The following is an 18,442-nucleotide window of genomic DNA, read 5'->3' on the forward strand; positions in this document are numbered from 1 at the left end:
TTTATTACATTGTATATTTCGCCCGGGAGATAAAAATGTTTCATTAAGTGTCGCTCGTTCAGCTAACAGTGGACCGAGGGCGTTTAATAGAGTAACCCGAAGACTTCGGAGTTTCAAACGACGTACGTCGACCGTGTTCTTTATTATCGCAAATCGTTTTTTAACACCATTGCGATGCGCCGCGCGCATTTGAGCGATATATTATTGGTAACCTTGTAATTTCAAAGCTGCCTGGATCCCGTCGCAAATCACCAGTTCGTACAAAGTACATGCAGCCGTAGTTGTTCACAAAGGACCGCGGTTATATATTCTGGGTCAGGGTCTCTCAAAACTGGGTTGTCTTGCCGCATGTTCCGGAGCATGCAAAAGCGCCCGGCTATCCCGGAAAGATCACGCCATCAGCTTGCGACTCGCAAGATCCTTGGAGCACTTCAGTTGATCCCGTAAAGTTACAGCGTCGTGACTATTAAACGTAAGCTCACGTAGACTCGCGTAAACGACGATCGTGAAATTGCCGGCGGTACGGAAGGCTACATACCAGAAATAGTTTACGTTTCCCCGTGCACTTCGAAAAAAATGCGTCGCGCAGGCCATATCTTACGTGGCAGGGAGATGCTGTCGCAACGAGATCTTTATAGACGATAAATGGGATATTCATAAATCGAAAGACGTGATGGATGATTTGCGTGAACTAGAGAACGACCTATGAGAACCGCTGTTCTAGAATACATACGTAAACGTTATTCGTGGGCGGAAGGGTAATAACTATGCTACGAAACTCGCCCGTCAGGCGCAATGAACAACGGTGTGTTGTTAAATTGTGCCATTAACGTTCTAAGGACGCGTGTCATCGTGTCACCGAGTTATATTCAGAGGATGAATGAAATTTTTTGGCGTCGTGTCGAAAGCTAACGGCTTGCTCGAATATGCGTCATGATATTTTTCACATTTTACCTTTTTCACTGTAGATTGTTATTTCATGAAATAAATATTAATTCTTTTTTTCACTTAATTAACGAAATACTAAATTAATGTATGAGCAAAGTAATTTACTTGTTAAATGTAAAAAAAAAAATAGTAATGATAAAACAACAGCAGCTGAATGAATAACGAAAAAATCCGAAAAAAAAAATCTAAAACCTGTAGGTATTTATGTATAACATATTCCTTTTATGTGACTGTACAGTTACATAAAAGGGATATGTTATACATTAGATCGTTGTGAACACTGGTGAGAAAAAGATTGTAGGTGTGCCATAAATCAAATTCCTTTTATCTACAACTTTCTTTTCCAAGCGCGGCAGTATTTTTAATCGGATAAATCTTTCATTTCTCGTTGCCCGGACTTGCACGTATTTCTAACCGCAATTAAAATGCATCCTTAGAATCTGAAAATTTCCGCAAAATCATACTTGCATGTCCCGTCTCATTTATGCGAAACGAGGAGCGAGGGATTTCGGTTCCTTCTTAGCGAGGGCCGTCGACACGAAACTAAACTCCGAGTAGCACGCCGACGGAATAGCTGCGGACATCCGGGTTTCCAGGTACGATCGCCTTCCAGTTACCCTCCCACCCGTCGAGTAATTCATTGTTCGAATGATGGCGATCGCGTTATCGCAGTTTAATGCCCTCTCGTATCGCATTAGCATCTGAGTCGGCGGTGCGCGCGGGCCGCTTATGTACGCGAAACACCTCGTCCCTGAAAATTGTCGCCGATTATTATTCCGCGCGGTCGCGTGCCGTGGATTTCCCCGTCCGGAGAATCGGTAATGAATGTTGGAAACATGACGCGATAAATGCGTTTCGTCGAACGAATTCCGATTTGCGATCCGCCGCATGCGCTAATGAATACACAGAGCTCGGCCAGGAAGAGTGACACCGCACCACGCTTTCTGCGGCGACCGTTCACCCGGCTTTCTTTTTTAATTCTCCGTGCTTGGTTATTTCCCGATTTTCTCTCTGCATTACCGCATTATCGCAGTGCGCTTCCGCTAAACAAACCGTTACTCCTCGAAATAAATAATATTAAAAGGTTCTAACTGAAAACCGCCGAGAGTCAGAGTGTACTTATTTTTCAAAAAACGTTAAAAAAAAAAATCTCTGAATGTTCTCTTATTCACAAGTTTGAAGAACGACGATCAATCAAAATTCTTAACAAAATATTATCGAATTATGTAATAACGATATTTATAGTTTCCCCTTTTTTTTTACGAAATTTTTCGTTATAATTAAATTGACTATACATCAGAAATATTGTAAATTATCAAGACAATGTCAAAAGTTATCACCAAGTCCGCTCTTTTTTCTATTATCAATTTATCGTCGTAACTTATGTGGTAGCGGACTTTCAACTCTTTCTCGTCACTGCCTTATGATGCGATTTAATAAAACGCGTCATTAATCACGAAGCACGATAACGAGAAACGTGTGTTAACAGCGCAGTACCGTCAAGAGCAGGTCAATGGAATACTCAACCGGATTTCCGATCGGCGGACTCGCTTTCAGATTTAACCGCATGTTCGTTCTCAACCCTACTGGGTAATTTATAGTTGGCCTGATGGCGATCGCATTATCGCGATTTAATGGCTCATCCCTATGTTCCATCGCAAAATATCGCCCCTCTTTCCTCTCCGTTATCAATTTTAATCTCGCTTTATAAAGCACACGAATATTAATGCTGAAGTTTTGCTACGCGATATTTAATGTGAAAAATATTTTTCTAGACGTTGCAGTTTGCAGTTAAAGTCTATTTTTCAGAATGAGGAAAATGTTTTATTCAATACGCCAGTAATTTATGTTAATGCCTGCTGAGATACGCTCGTGTGTGATAAGTTACACGTGTCAATCTCGGGAAAATTTTCGTAAGATCACAGTCGATGTTCCGAGGACCGCGCATTTTTCTCTCGATAGCATTCGATGCATTATACTTCGATGCAACTCGCGGGATTATTCTTTTTTGGGGGGACAGCTCTTAGCAGATTTTAGTATGCCACGCGTTTTCCCGCGATTCGTTCAGTATTTACGATCGCCAACTTGATAAATGGCGAAACATCTTTACGACGATGCATGAACGCGGCGTAAGAGGATCACGTAACAAATGGCACAGAAGATATCTCGCGACCACGTGTGACGCGGACTAAAGATTCCGCTACTTCCCTCCGTCTCGTTAGGAACGAAATATCTCCCGATAAATCTCCCCATAGCGCTCTAAACTCCCATCGCACTTCCGTCACGGATGCAAATGCTACTGACGTGCGTTAAAAAGGAAATGACCACGAGTTATGGCGCTTTTTGAATACGTATTTTTTTTTTTTTTTTTTAACCAGAAAAACGCATGCACTAACTTTTAATATAGCACGTGAATTTTAAATGTCATGTTTAAAAATGTTGCTTTAATTTTCTTTATCGATCAAATAATTTACATATGCAAAACGTGGACTTCATATGTATATTATTTTTCCCTCCAATGCGGCATTTTATTTTTACAACAAGCTTGAAACATATTGACAAATTAATCTTGAAATAAAATTTAAGAAGGAGAGAATGAAATGTTTACTGCTAGGTACTTCAGAGATAAAGTTCACTTTTCTTGAGATATGACTTTGATATAGTGGCGAAGAAATTAAATCTGATAAAAAATGGACCGTCGGTAGTAGTAAACAGAACGATAACTTCTATTATAACAAGACCGTACTCGTTATCACGTAAATCTAAAAGCTATTAATCGACCGGAATATTCAAAGAGGGAGAAACGAGTTTTCTCGATCGAATTGTTCGTACAGAATAAGATTAATTAATTTTCCGAATATCTCACGAAGCTTAATTACTGCTCAGAAAATTACTCCGGCTTCATGACGAGAATGTAATCCAATTTTAATGACCTAGACCTCGCTTTATTGTGTCCGTTTTTCGTCTCAATTCGGAACAAAGTGATCCTTAATAATTCTCGTCGGTGCGGGCGGATGGCAAAAAAAGAAAAGAAAAAAAAGTGAAATTGATCGAGTGATTAGGTACGGCAATTGCCGCAATTGAACTTAGCCATCGTGGCAATTTCTCAGCTAATATAAGTCGTCGAAAATATTCCCGAGCTACTCTTACAAGTGTAAAAAAAACATATCTGATAAATAAATCGCTTGCAACATTTTATTCGCGCAATTATCGGTGAACGGGTGCTTGTGTATTTTTTTTTCTTTTTTAGTCGTTTCACTGTTAATTATCGGAATGAGCCGACCGTGCAAGGAATTCTCAGCGTCACGCGATCGACATGTGCATACGTCATCTAATACATTTGTGGCAACCATTTGAGATCTAATCTCCTTAAGACCACGTCGTATCTCGGCAGTCATTAATTATCAAATAGCTTCTACGAAATCATCTGTAATACGAAGATGCGATTTCCGATGTTTAATTTATTTGCAGAATAAGCACACTTGGTGCCACTTGTTATCGCAATGAGACACTTTATTATTATTGAAACACACGGCCGTAGATTACGCGCGTATCATGATTCAAGTTAACGTTACTAACCGTACAATGTGAGAGATCTGACCGAAAAATCGCTGTGGTGACCCAAGTAAAAATGGGCTCACTGTGTAATTTATCTCGATTCATAAATGATACTCCGAAATTCGTCCGGCCAAGAGGAGGCTAAATGCGCGAAAGGCCCAACCGTTTGTTCGCTCGCCGTCCTTTTATGAATCGTAAATTTTACAGAGATATTTCTAGCCCTATTTCTCTCTCTCTTTCTCTCAAATCCGACTGTTTTCCGACAAGGCTCCCCGCACGTAATCATTAGAATTCTTGGCAAGTCGTGCAATTCAGTCTCAACGCGAATTACTGATCCACACAAGCGTACGATAATTAAATTCGTCCATTAAGAAAGTTTTAGAATTAATGTAAAAGCAATAACATTAAAAAGTCATTAATTTACGTATATGTTTATTGTGTATAAAAAAACCCCCCCCTAATTTTATTAATTATCTTTTTAGAATTAAGATATCAAGCATAAAAAAATCTATGAAACAACTAATTCCGATAATTCCGAATTCGCGGCATGTAGTCGGCGATAACAGCAACCACGGCGGTAAATTAAATGTAGGAACCTCGGAGATAATGGTCTCGTCTTTATCGAGGGTATCTTACAGCTACCGCCGGCAGGACGTGGAAAAGTAATGGCCTGCAGATACTACCTTTCCGAATAGTTGAAATATCGGCCTGTCAGAAATTCTAGAACTGGAATTGCATTCCACCGCTCCTTTTACCGGCCTCCGTTTTCTCGCAGGATTACTTAATTTATCATTGTAACTTGAAGTTTATACTTGCTCCGTGGACTGCATCCACAAGTTTATTGTATAAATCTTATCGAAACTTGAATATTATACAGCACCTTCAGTCGTATAAATCGTGTTAAAATAGAAATGCTACACCGTTTTGCCAAGCGTCTTTTGCTAAAATTTTAATTGGATTCGCATTAAAATTTTAATTGTGCCGAGAGAATATTTAGACGGACGAATTAACGACGGATCCTATACTGACAGAGACATCCAACAACTCGTAATTATTGAATTACAAATTACACAATCATGGTAAATTGCGAAAAGCCGTCGTCGGCAAGAAATATCGTGAGGATGTGAAAAATTGGCGTAAAGAGCCAATTTACATCGTCGCACACGTCGCTCGTTAAGTGCGTGTTTGTTCGACGCGGTAATGACATTAGATTTCTTGCTCTAGAGTGGCCGCGCTTGCCATTAGACGGTGCATTTTTCGCCGATGAAAAGCAACCTCGAACCAGAATGTCGATGACGAGAAAAACTAAGAGTGACGGGATACGGGGCGGACGGTAGATGAAAGGGGAAAAATATGTCACAGGCAATCTACAACTAACGAAGCCGGTATTAAAGACCGCCACCCGGGCTACTGAAACGCGTACATTAGTCCAATATTTCGTTCTTTGCTTTATCGTGTTTTTAGAAAGTTTAATTTTATGGCCAACGTTGATCCCTTTCGCTTTTCACAGTTTTAATTACATGAACATAAAAAAATATCTATTCTCGAAAAGTATCGAATAAAAAAACCCGCGGCATAACTTTATATTTAAAAGTACGTTGTTACGTTAAAATGCATATCGAGAAATGGAAAAGAACATCTTTCTATACAGATGCCAAATTGCTGGCGTTCCCTTCGAACGGGAATAATTCGCCATTATGTAATTTGGAGAATTGTCCGCGGTACTTTAAGATATTCCATTATCGAACGAACGGGGGATTGGGACTTTCGAAAGAGCCTAGTTCCCGCGGATGATAATCTACACGCCAACGGCGGTATCAGCAGCGAGTTTGTTAGACCCGTAAATATCGGTATCTTCATCACGAACCACGGGTGGCATTTTCTGCTATCTCGTAATGGATTCCATAACGGACGTTGCATACGTGTTAGGCCGTTTCGTTCGTGCGGATACCCCGGAGGGGAATCCTCTTCTCTCTCTATCGCGAGTCTTCGCCCGTTACAACCCGCTGACCAACCTAAATGCCGACGTAGCTTTAATTAAACGGCCTCCCTCGCGTATAACTGATCGTTTCCGTAATCGGATGGTTTTTACTGTCCGCGGATATAGGGCGACACCGGGTGTGCACGTGGACTTTGGGGTTGAGCTGCAGCTCGAGGGGCGCGTCTGATCCACGCGAGGCGATATGCACGTCCCTTCCTCATTGTTCTGCATTTATTTTAGTAAACGGTGAGAGAAATGGAAGATCACCGGCGGTAGTTCGCGCGTTCGCGGCACGATGCACCTCCCGAGGCATAAAATACTTTAGCACGCTGAACCCTACACTCGGCGCATACCTAGTTGCATCGTCAAGTGAATTGTCACGATTGGCGGTGTAGCACGAGACGTCGAAACGTACTTTACGTAGGTTTACTTGGCACCTCTCGCCGAGGATGTTGATTAATTAACTGCTAACTGATATCTCTAGTTGCTTCTTGAGAGGATACGAGAGAATTACACGAGATATGTAACAGAGAAACGACATTTCAGCAACTGTAATTAATTAACGCCGTTGAGATCGCACGTTACCAGATTGATTAATAACCGAGAGTTAATTACGTAATTTTAGTAACGCAGTTGATAATACGGTCGGAGCATATTATTAAATTCATCTCTATATTTAATTTATTTTTAGACGCGCTCGCTTCTAACAATCGCACGAAGAAGTTTATTATTGTAGTTTCCTTGCTAAAGTTAAACCGTAATCATTCTTGGAATGCACGAGAGCGTAGAAATTATCGCTCCTCCAGTTTCCAACGTGCAGCCGCTTTGTCAGCAACTGTGATCTTAATTGTAATAGTCGTGTGGAGCACAGTACACACGTGACGCAGAATGACGGAGGAAAATTGTCGCTCCTAGATTCGTCGAATTGTCCGCTCAATTTCGCGAGGCATTTAGCAAATGATCGAGAAATCTATTGAACGTGAATCCCGCAATTTTGAAGCGATTCCAACAATGGCCTATCTCTTTCTCTCTCTCTCTCTTTCTTCCCCTCTTTCGTGTATAGAAAGAGTGACACTGTGTAACTCTAGACAATAACGCAATGTACGTAAATTACCTCTTCGCAAGGTAGCGGGAGAGGCCTCGATTTGAATAGCAAATAAAATGAACAAAAGTGAACAATACGCAGGATATGTCATCTGAAATGGGTTAATATCCGGTGGTGGTAGGTCATTCCAAACCGTTTTATATCAAATATAAATTCCATTTAAAAAAAAAAAAAGAAAAAAAAACATACGTTTATTTAGAATGGGATAATTTACAACCAAAAACTCTCGAGTCAAACGTCGATAACCACTTTCAATCGCAAATTCGTCGCTTTAATATTACGTCGCGCTTTGAACTTCTAATGAATTGAATTCTACATTAGGTTTGCTGCGGTCACCGCGGCCTTTTAATTGGTGCTAAGTGGCACCACGCTCTGTAACGCTTTGTAACACTTCGGCTTTAAGCGTCGGCCCGGCACAAACGGCACGCGGCACAGTTACATAAAATCAAAGTTTCTCAAATCAAACAATCTCTCTCGCGCACGATCATTGCGACTGTCAGCGAAATTTTGATGGCGTGAGAAGCACGCCGGAGAAACGGCACGCGTTCCCGTGCGCCGGTTTATCCACATTTCAGAAACATGTCCTCCGAGTGAGCGCGACGAAAATTATGACCGACAGGACGCATCTCGCGAAAGCCAGCTACAGCGGTTGAAATATGCACACAGCGTGCCACTGTGTTGCACAGAACGCCACGACAGAAAGTAATTGTTCCTATTGTACCACCGCTACCAGATATTAGGCCATACGTCATCCCGGCAAGAGCAATGAATTATCTAGCCCATCCCGGAGGCAATTCCGAGAAATCAGGATTTTAATTAGGCAAGATCCGCCCTTTGTCTGTGCTTAATTACAATCGATATCGTTACACCGCAGCCGCGGTGCGGGCCGTTGGTCTATCTTATCTATCTTTTCATAACGATTATCTGTCACTTGAAGCGCAAATAAATTAATCATAGATCGCGGCAGATAAAAAATTAAATCTCAGCCTTTATAGAGCTGTATTAAACTTGCGTTTTGCATATCCAGTTCGTGACACAGCTGAATTAGCCATGCGAAACAGATAAGCGAAATATTTTCAACGAAACGTGACATTGTACAAGGGGCACTTGTAAATCCAGTGAAAATGTTTAAATAATTTTCAGAGAACACATTCCGAGTGACGCTACAGAAAAGTAGTCGAGGTCTCGGGCTGAGCGTTTCCGGCGGCGGCACCGCAGGACCCGTCAGAGTAAAGAGACTCTTTCCTCAACAACCCGCCGCCTTATCTAACAAACTTCAAATTGGCGACATACTACTGGCAGCCAACGGGACCCCGTTGACCGGCCTTACCAATTACGTAAGTAATCAATTAGCAATAATTAGAAATTCACTGAATAAAATCGATCGACAGACGCTACCTTAAATATTTTTTTCTACTTTACGTTTACAGTACAATTATATTATTTCTCGTGGAAATTATTTCTTTCCCTAAAACGTGAATAGAACCTGCTTTCGTGGAGGAAACAGCGCGCGGAACAAATTCTATTGATGTTAGATAAACGTAGGAAAACGCACGTACGCGCGCTCTTTGTTACATATTCTAAGTACTCGGTAGTAATGATTGCTACGTTCTCGACTGACGGCCTCAGCCTTGCTCTCTTCTCGCGGCTCTCGCGAAGATTTGCATTGGATTAGCATAATGCAGCTACGCCCGCGAGCCCCGGTAAGAGGATAGACGTTATCTTGCGTGTACTTGGCAGCTTGTCCCACGAGGGCAAAAGCGATGCTGCTTCCCTTTGCTAGTACGCAAACGCGTATGCCTGCGTCGTAAATTCGCGTGCTTCCGTAGCCCTCGCACGTTTTCCGCGAAACGCACGGACTCACTTACGGAAGACGTTAAAACGTTAACTTTATCTAAACTCGGTTGCTCCGATTTGCTACGGGATACCAGTTTGAAAATTATAACCGCGGCCAAGTTCAACTGCAGTCGTTGTGAAGCAAAAAAATCGCACGCTCACTGCTTATTAAATTTGATACGAAATTAAAGAAAAGCAGTCTTCTAAATTCATATCGCAACGCGTAAGAAATAGACTAGCAATATAAATTACTTTCTTTGAATGTGATGGACTTCGAAAAACTTTACTATTTTTGCGAATGTAATTTGATTCAAGTGAATCGTGAAGTACAAATTATTGCGAGAAAAAGATGCAATAACAACTTCTTCAGAGTTCAAGAATTTTATCGACGAAGATATATGAACGTCCAAGTCTTAATAGATGTATCTATGATTTATTTATTTCTTGTACAGAGTAAAACGCAACCGAAAGAGAAATTCAGAATCTAATTTAAAATAAATTCAAGTAATAAGATAAATCGTTGTCAAGTAACAATGTCTTTTTAAAGACTTTACGTATGTTGAACTATAAAATCACCTTCTTTTCGATTGCCCTACATATTTCGATCGACGTACGTGTCAAATTTCTATTCGCTAACTTCGTCGACATTACGTTTTTGTTATAAACGAATGGAATATACGATTCGCTGCCGTTTTGGCTTTTTGGGTCACCGAAAACCGTAATGCCTTTGAGGAAAATGACGCTGTCACCGAGTCAATAACTTTGAAAACATTATCTTTATATTACGAAAGAGCACATACTCTTATTTCAATGCTACTTGTTGCAGGAGGCTCTCGAAGTTTTGCGTACAACCCCTAGCACGATCGAGCTGGTGGTGTGTCGACTTCCAGGAGACAGTAATGTTACACCACCAGGTGCACCACCACCACCTCCGGCAAGACGAGAACCACCCCGAGAGTCGTTACGTTCATTTGCCCCTCTACCGCCCCTTCAGATCGAACCTTGCGGGGTAAGTAATGTTCTATATAAACTCTCTATGACTTACCAGTCTGCATGAGCTTCAGCGGAGTTGTTGAGTTCTGCCGGTGGCTGTAACATAAAATAAAACAAATTAATATACACATGTTAGTAATTAAATTAATGTAAAGGTAAAGCCTTTTTTTTGGATTTTCTAAAAAAGAAAAAATTTACATTTACCTATAAGTTGCTCCGCCGATGTATGATGCCCCCCGGGCCTGCTCCTCCTCTCAGATGGGACGTGACGAGCCATCCTTCCGCGCACAAGTAACTCGCGAACGCGTCCGGGTGAAGTTACAATCGCGAAAATTACTTAACAAATTTTTCGACACTCCCACATAAAAAATAATCGTAAAAAAACGCCCGGTAACTATCGGCAGCCCCGAACGACCGACGAACCGGCTGCTGTTCGTATAATTTCGAATTGGCGTGCGGCACTATTTTAATCCTGAGCGATGCGACGCAGCGGAGTTTCTCTTGAATCTGTAACAGAAAAATGAAATAATTATTTCGTAGATGTTACAACTAATTAAATAAAATAATGAAAAAGTGTTATAAAAATTCTAAAGCATTTTATTCCTAAGAAAAAGTAATAATTACCCTGGGGTTGCTCCGCTGGTGCAGGATACCCTTCCTGGGCCTCCTCCTCCTCTCAGGATGTCTCCGGGATGTCGGGTTGATCCTTCTTCAACGGTTGAGTGTTCTCTGAAACAAAAAAATTGCAATTAATATTCTGTTCTGTTTTGTTCAATATAATGTTCTGTTCAATGTCTTATTGAGCACGTAATGTTTATCGTACCGCGCGCGTGTTTTGGTGCTGGGTGACCGGACGCACATTCCAACGCTAGCGCAGCAAGTACGTACCGTCCCCCTTACTCCCTGCGCTCCCCGCGCCTACAGGCGTTTTTACGATTAAAATTAAGAAGCGCGAGAACAATCACTCATTGTATAAATCTACTTTATCGATATTCGTGGCGTTGCTTACCTTTATCGGGTCTTCACTCGAGTCGTCCTCGATCTCGAGACAAACTGGATACGACGTAAAGCGAGGTTGCAAGATTCATCTGGATCTTTCGATCAGCTCTCCGCGAAATAAACGATGTCGACAGCTTCCGCCAAGCGACGAACGAGACGGAGCCGCGATGTAAAACGTTCCCCGCGCTCTGTCTTCCTCGAGTTCTTTAAAGATTCCTCGCTCGAAACGGGCTGAGAAGACGCGACGGAGAAGACGTGCGAGGTGCGGATCTCACGTTCTAATGGCGGTTGCCGGAACCCGCTGAATGTCGTTGACGAAGGTGACGAAGAAAGCGGGTTGGTAACGCCGACCACGCAGCGCAATTCAAGTCGGACGCTCCGTGCGCTGCACCCGCTACGCGTAATCTTGTCTTTCCGAAGCACTTTTTTGAGACACGAAACGGAGCACAAAACGACAAGTGCAATAGCTCAGACGTGTAAAATATGATTGTTCGTTCGCGAATCAACGACGTCGACACTTATTTAAACGCGAGAGTATCTTAATCGCGGTCGAAAATACGCGAAATTGCGGAGCAATTAACGACACGGTTTCGCGCTCGAAGCTCCGCAATAAGTCTGATTCGTTAGATGGCGGCACTTAGAGAGAACGAGACAACCGCGTAAAAGAGTGAGACAGTCAATGCAACTCGATCGTTTATTAATCGCTGCTCGTCTTGCAAAGATGGGAGATCGAGTCCGTGTGAATTCTCGGATCCGCGACACTCGGATCTCGGAATCCGCGACACTGGTCATGAGGTTCATAAGACCCACAGGGTGAGGTGAGACATAAGTACGTGACAATTAGCTGCGAGAGAACACGCAGATACCTCGACATCGTTCCGAATCCGCTGCTCTGCACGTGGCCGGCGTATCTTATTAACTGCGCATCGGGTGGCGCAGACTGTTCGCGATCACACTATCGAGGGAGCGCTGTGATTGGTCGGCGCGCTAGGGTCTCTAATAGTACTAGACTAGTTTACCCACCCGTCGCCGAGCTTCAATGTGACCCGAGCATGATCGCTGGTAAAAGTTATATCATATAACGACGAATGCAATTCCGTGTGCAGGAGTTTGACATCGAGATGACAAAAGTTAGCGGCAGTCTTGGTTTCACTTTGAGGAAGGCGGACAGTAGTGCCCTGGGTCACTATATACGTGCATTAGTCCGAGAACCGGCTTTGAGTGATGGCAGAATCCGGCCGGGTGATAAGATCGTCGCGGTGGACGGTGCACCATTGTCACCGATGAGCCACGAGGAAGCGGTGCAATTGTTACGGCAATGCGGTCCGATAGTGAAGCTACGTTTGTATCGAGATCTGGCACAGACCCCGGTCTCGGCACTCTCACCCACTGAGCCCGATCATCCTCTCCGTCCACCACGTACGAGTTTAAGGTACATTTTGATCCATTAATTACATTATATTTAATAACATTAAAAAGAAAAAAGAACAGTAGACGTTGTAGGCAAATAAAATATAATGGTTTTAAGTATCTATGAGTATTAAAAAATGATTATAAAGGCTTACATTTTTTTTTTGTTTGATTTTTATTTCTGTTTGACCTTTGAAAGAATATTCAATAGTAAATCTGATTTCAATTCCATCGTGGATATTCCTTTATGCTTTTATATCATGCATGCACACTCCATTTCTTCACCAACAAATTGCATAAAATCACATATGCAATTTATTTCTTCATGCCAATAGAAAATATTATTAATAAATGATTGCAGATGCGTGTACGTATATTTTATATTTAAAATTACTTGCTAATATGATCAGTTTCTATAAAAACGTGACGTTTATGATTTTTCTGTACAATAAATAATTTTTATAATAAATTTATTAATTAAATTTAAAATTAATTAAATTTTATAATAAATAATATTTTATGTAATTTTTCAATAGACAAGAAGCTGTGGATATGCTTTGCGATTTGGCTGTCCGAAAACTGTCACCTGGTACATCAAGTGGATCTAATAGTTGCAAACAGCAGTCACCTGGTGCATCTTGTAATTCGCCCCGAAGGCTACGTCGCCTCGCTACACGCACTCCCACTGCCGAAATTGATCAAGGTGAATTTCATTAATTAACAACAAGCACAGTAGCAACATATTATTTAACGCCAAGCTATCTTTCTCTCAAAATTATCTTGAATTGCAAGGGATTTAGTCAATTCTTAATAATAAAAGTTTAGAACCTAACTTCTCAATGAGTTTCTTATTCAAAACATAATCTCTTTATGACAAGTATTCTCCATATCGCAGAAACTCCGGATAGCAAGTTGCAAGACATGCCAACGACGTCGTCGACGGCCAGCCAAACGGAGACCACGTCAGACTCGGACCAATGCTCCGTCAAGACGCAAATCAGCAATTCCCAGGCGAACACACCTGCGGCCGACATAATCGATCCGCTGGCGTTCTACGACAAAGACGATTCGAAGCTGGCAGCAAACAATGCAGTCAGGCCTCACTTCCTCGATTTGTCGGCGCCGCAAGATAGGCCGCACTACCACTTTTGCAGCGTCAATTCGGATAGCGACTACTCCGGAGACGAGGTAATTGTCGCTGAGCCAGAGCGTGATCGTGTGGCCGAGCCGAGTTACAATGACGATAGAAACGTGACAGTGCTGTCGAGTGACGAGCACGACAATGATCTGCCATCCCAACCGGCTTCGATGCCGCCGATACTGTCGTCCACCAGCAGCACCAGCACTGCCTTCAGCTACAAAAATCCGGTTTATCAAAGCGCTAACCCAGCTTGTGGTAGCGTCGGTAGTGATCCGGGTGAAGCCAAGAGTAAAGTCACACATTCAAGCGATCAGGATATCCCAGGTAATTTACACTACGTCTACTCTATTGTTTGTTTTATCAAATTAATTATCAATAATTATCAAATAAATTTTAATGCATAAATATATACATAATATACGCTGTCTACTTGGTGCACTATTATCGTTGAAACTAATCAACGCTTTAGAGGGAGAGGCCGATAAGATAACGGCCACATCGTTGCAAAATAACGAAACGTTCTCAAGTGTCAATTGAGACATTATTTCAAACTTGCTAAAGTCAGTTTTTTGCTTTGCCGCACAGGGAAGATTTTGCGAACGAACAATCCAGGCGGTAGCAAAGGATTGTTGAAGTGGAAGGGCGTAATGTTCGCTCCAGACGACGAAGTGAATCAAAGCATTAGGCACAACGAGCAAGAAGAGGCTACGGGAGATACCACGGATTCAGCTCCCATCTCAGTCGACGATCTTGAACAAGGCAGCGAGGTTCGATTTTTCAATAATAGAGTTCTTTATTTTGATCCAAACATTAAATTTTACGACATTTTAATTTACAGCAAATAATCTTTACGATCAATTTTGTTAAAGTCCAGAAATTCAATTTAACATTTAATAATTTTTTTTTAAATAATTTTTTAAATAATTTTTTAAATAATTTTTTTTAATAATTTTTTAAATAATTTTTTTTTTATCTTCAATAATAGAGTTCTTTATTTTGATCTAAACATTAAATTTTACGACATTTTAATTTACAACAAATAATCTCTACGATCAATTTTGTTAAAGACCAGAAATTCAATTTAATATTTAATAAATTTTGCTCTTTGTTTCATCGATTGATTGTTTTTAACATTGAAATAATTATTGAGCCTGTCGTATTGCAATGTTGCGCAACCCATTTTTATCTTTGCAGGTGTTTATGGTAGAGTTGACGCGTGGGTGGAATAGTCGACTAGGTTTTAGTTTGCAACCGGAAGGAAATCGTACAGTGATATCGGTCGTGCATCCAGACAGTGTTGCAGCCAAAGATGGTAGGCTTAAACAAGGTGACATATTACTAATGGTGAGTCTCGCACATTAAACTGACCTGTCGCTTCTCTCAAAAGTGTTTTTATATAAATTTTTATTATATTTTTAAACTAAATATTATTTATTGTTTATTCAGGTTAATGAAGAAAGTGTAGAACACATGTCAACACCTGATATAATAGATTTGTTACGGAAAATACGCGGCTCAATAGGTATCACGGTTTTGAGGAGGCCTAAATAAGATAATATAACATCACACTAGTCTAGTAAGTGATCGACATAGAAAAATCGAAAGAGAAATGATCTGATTGATATCGTTCCTTATGAATAAGCAATGGCAAGTTTGATTTAGATGTAAGTTTAGCGTAAAGAAAGCTTAATCAGGAAAAAAAAGCTAATTTTCTTTGACAATTTATTACATTTTGAATAATAATAGGTGATAGAAAGAAATAATAATTATTGAGAAATAAATCACCATTGTTTAAAAAAAAAGTACAATGAGAGGTGTCATAAATTGGCAGATCTTCCACATTGGAAAAAAAAAATGAATCTATATGTCAACGACGAAGATACAAAGCAACAGCTTTGCAAGACATTTTTACTCTGTAGCAGCCAATGCTAATACCTTCAACTGTAAAAAAAAATCGAATTAATTAGCATTGTCTGTTACAAAGCAAAATTGATCATTTTCGATTCAGTCGATTATAAAAGACTGCCGTCATTAAAATATTAGCAGATGCCATCCAGATAATATTTCTAACGTATGTGCGGGAATAAAGTCACTTAATTTTACAGATTGACTTCTTATATCTGCATATTTACGATCAGAATTTCGCTGGAATGCTGTTACACCGTGATTTATTAAAGAATGTTTAATTTGACATGCTGATCGCGACAAACTGTGCATTAATAATAGAATAATCGAAGTCCTATCCCATAAGTTTGAATCTTTTCAATCTCTAATTATCGGCGCCCGTTAATAGTATTTCCAATAGTTTGCAGTGAATGTTTGTGAAAAATGGCATTCTCTGATTAATGCGTATTCCTCTAATTCAAGAATCAAAAAGGATTAATCAAAATACGATTAGAGAAAAATACAATATGATCGGCTTAGTCGGAAAGTAATCGATTATCTATAGGAAAAGCGACCTTAGTCTTTTTTATAAAAATGCGATATGTACATAGCTGTAACAATATTCTTTTAAATATGTTGACGAGCGTGAAAAGAAAAACTGATTTAGGAACTTGTAGTATATATATCTTACATATCTTTGTAAATTGTACATATTCTACTTTATCTAAAAAAACACATGCAGAGTTCTACGAAAGATAGAAAGTTAGTGGAAGTGAATTTGACGTCAATAAAGTACTCTTATTTTTTCTTAATATACTTCAAATAATTCAACTTAAAATTAAAACAGCATTTTATATTTTTTCGAAGGTGTTGACAATTTCTCTTCCAATTCTTTCGAAAATAGAACTAAACACACACGTATTGTGTAAATACTATATTTTTACTATAGAAAGTGTAATTTTATCGAAAGAGCTTGACGTTTATTATCGCAGAGTCATGCGAAAAATGCGGATTAATTAATATTATTTACTCAACGTCGCCACGAGCGAGAAATAAATTTCACATAAAATGAATTCATCGTGAGGCAACTTAACTTACATTTCGACTTCAACTTCGTCCGTTCGTGATTAAATGAGGGTTTACAATAATTAATATGTGTGATAAAAGAAACTCTGTGAAGTTTCATTATTCAAGTGAAAGAGATAATCTATTTTCAGGAAATTTCCTTTAACTGGTCAAATACATTTATAAATAAAGTAACAAATTTAACTGACTAAATAAATAATAGGAGACAATTGGCCTTCCTGCGGCGAAATCAAATTTTTGCCGTATTAATATTTAACTTTTCAGAAGCTGTTATCTCTGGTCTCTTAGCGAATCAAAAGACAATCTATCGTAAGCGCCAAGAACAAATAAGTCGTAAATATGTCGCTAACGAATTTGACGATAAATGAATTGCGAGTACTACTTGTAAGATAATGTCTCACACATCTTTAACATTTCGATCTTTTGTAAAGATCAACTGATTACTACGTACGGAATAAAAGTTCGAATCGCTTGTAGCATATACTTGAGGGATGTATCAACGTACGAGTAACTACCTCGCGTGATGCCATACAATAGCGGAACAGAAACTATTATTAACTACATGAATCCGTTCAAAGAAAAAGATATTTTATGCTTGAAAATGTGTATTTCCTAATCTTGTGTACGTGTATGCGAACTAGTATATGAAGGTGTATGTGTGTGTGTATGTGTATGCATTAATCATGTAATTCCAGAAAAAAGAGAAGATAATTATATTGATTATTCTATTGATGCTCTATGAAAGAATGTTAAATACGGGAGTTAGACATAAGTTACGTACTAATGTACATGAATTATTTTACATTTACATTATTACATCGACGCTTCCCGAGCCGTAAACAAATTTTTGTTCCTACGATAATGATGCACCTCACACGCAAATGAGGGAAAAGGTGCCGGTACGATATACAGTTTAACGGTCTATAACAGTGCAATAATATTAAGAACTAGAGAGAACAATATGTAATGAATGTGATAGTTCCGTTTAGAACATTAGCGCTGTAGACTTAAACAAGTTTATCGTGTGAATTGCATACATAATTGTGTACGTAAAGTTAACTGTACAGTTGTATAAATCGATACCAAAGTTGTATTAATGTCAAAGTTGTGTAATATCAAAGACGAGTAATTTACTCTGTAATCGATTGTTAAAAACAGGCAGCTATATTTTGACATTACGTTAAGCTTATTAAATTATTGTTAGTATATCTATAAATACATTCGAGATGCGTAAGTTTTATCGAAAATTGTTCCGATTAATATATCATTTACTGTCTTTCCTGTTCGTCTGACTGGGCGTTTAGACACCGCGCAAAAAGTTTAAATTTTGTTTAGTTCTTAGAAAATCCCAAAACGCGACGCTACCGTCACCACTGACTATAGTGTGACACTTGCAATAAATATGTATATTTTGTTTAGAAATTTCGCTATTTCAGTTCGATTTCGGGTATACAAACATCAAGTACGTTCTCTCTTTTTTCCCCCCCCTGTCTTTCTTTAG

The 18,442-nt window shown here is 39.8% G+C and overlaps 1 protein-coding gene across 1 annotated transcript in view; it reads left to right on the forward strand.

Moving 5' to 3' along the window:
• The window catches only part of LOC139101989 (uncharacterized), a 56,445-nt gene extending 38,044 nt beyond the window's left edge, over window positions 1-18,401 (forward strand). Inside the window, exons 5-12 of the mRNA XM_070655549.1 lie at window positions 8,736-8,929; window positions 10,255-10,437; window positions 12,527-12,852; window positions 13,367-13,533; window positions 13,726-14,295; window positions 14,557-14,738; window positions 15,166-15,315; window positions 15,418-18,401. Of these exons, the coding sequence (XP_070511650.1) occupies window positions 8,736-8,929; window positions 10,255-10,437; window positions 12,527-12,852; window positions 13,367-13,533; window positions 13,726-14,295; window positions 14,557-14,738; window positions 15,166-15,315; window positions 15,418-15,522 (1,877 nt within the window). The 3' untranslated portion in view covers window positions 15,523-18,401. The remainder of the gene's footprint in view (window positions 1-8,735; window positions 8,930-10,254; window positions 10,438-12,526; window positions 12,853-13,366; window positions 13,534-13,725; window positions 14,296-14,556; window positions 14,739-15,165; window positions 15,316-15,417) is intronic.
• The last annotated feature ends 41 nt before the right edge of the window (window positions 18,402-18,442 follow it).

The sequence above is a fragment of the Cardiocondyla obscurior genome, linkage group LG04, assembly GCF_019399895.1.
Source record: "Cardiocondyla obscurior isolate alpha-2009 linkage group LG04, Cobs3.1, whole genome shotgun sequence".
NCBI lineage: Eukaryota > Metazoa > Arthropoda > Insecta > Hymenoptera > Formicidae > Cardiocondyla > Cardiocondyla obscurior.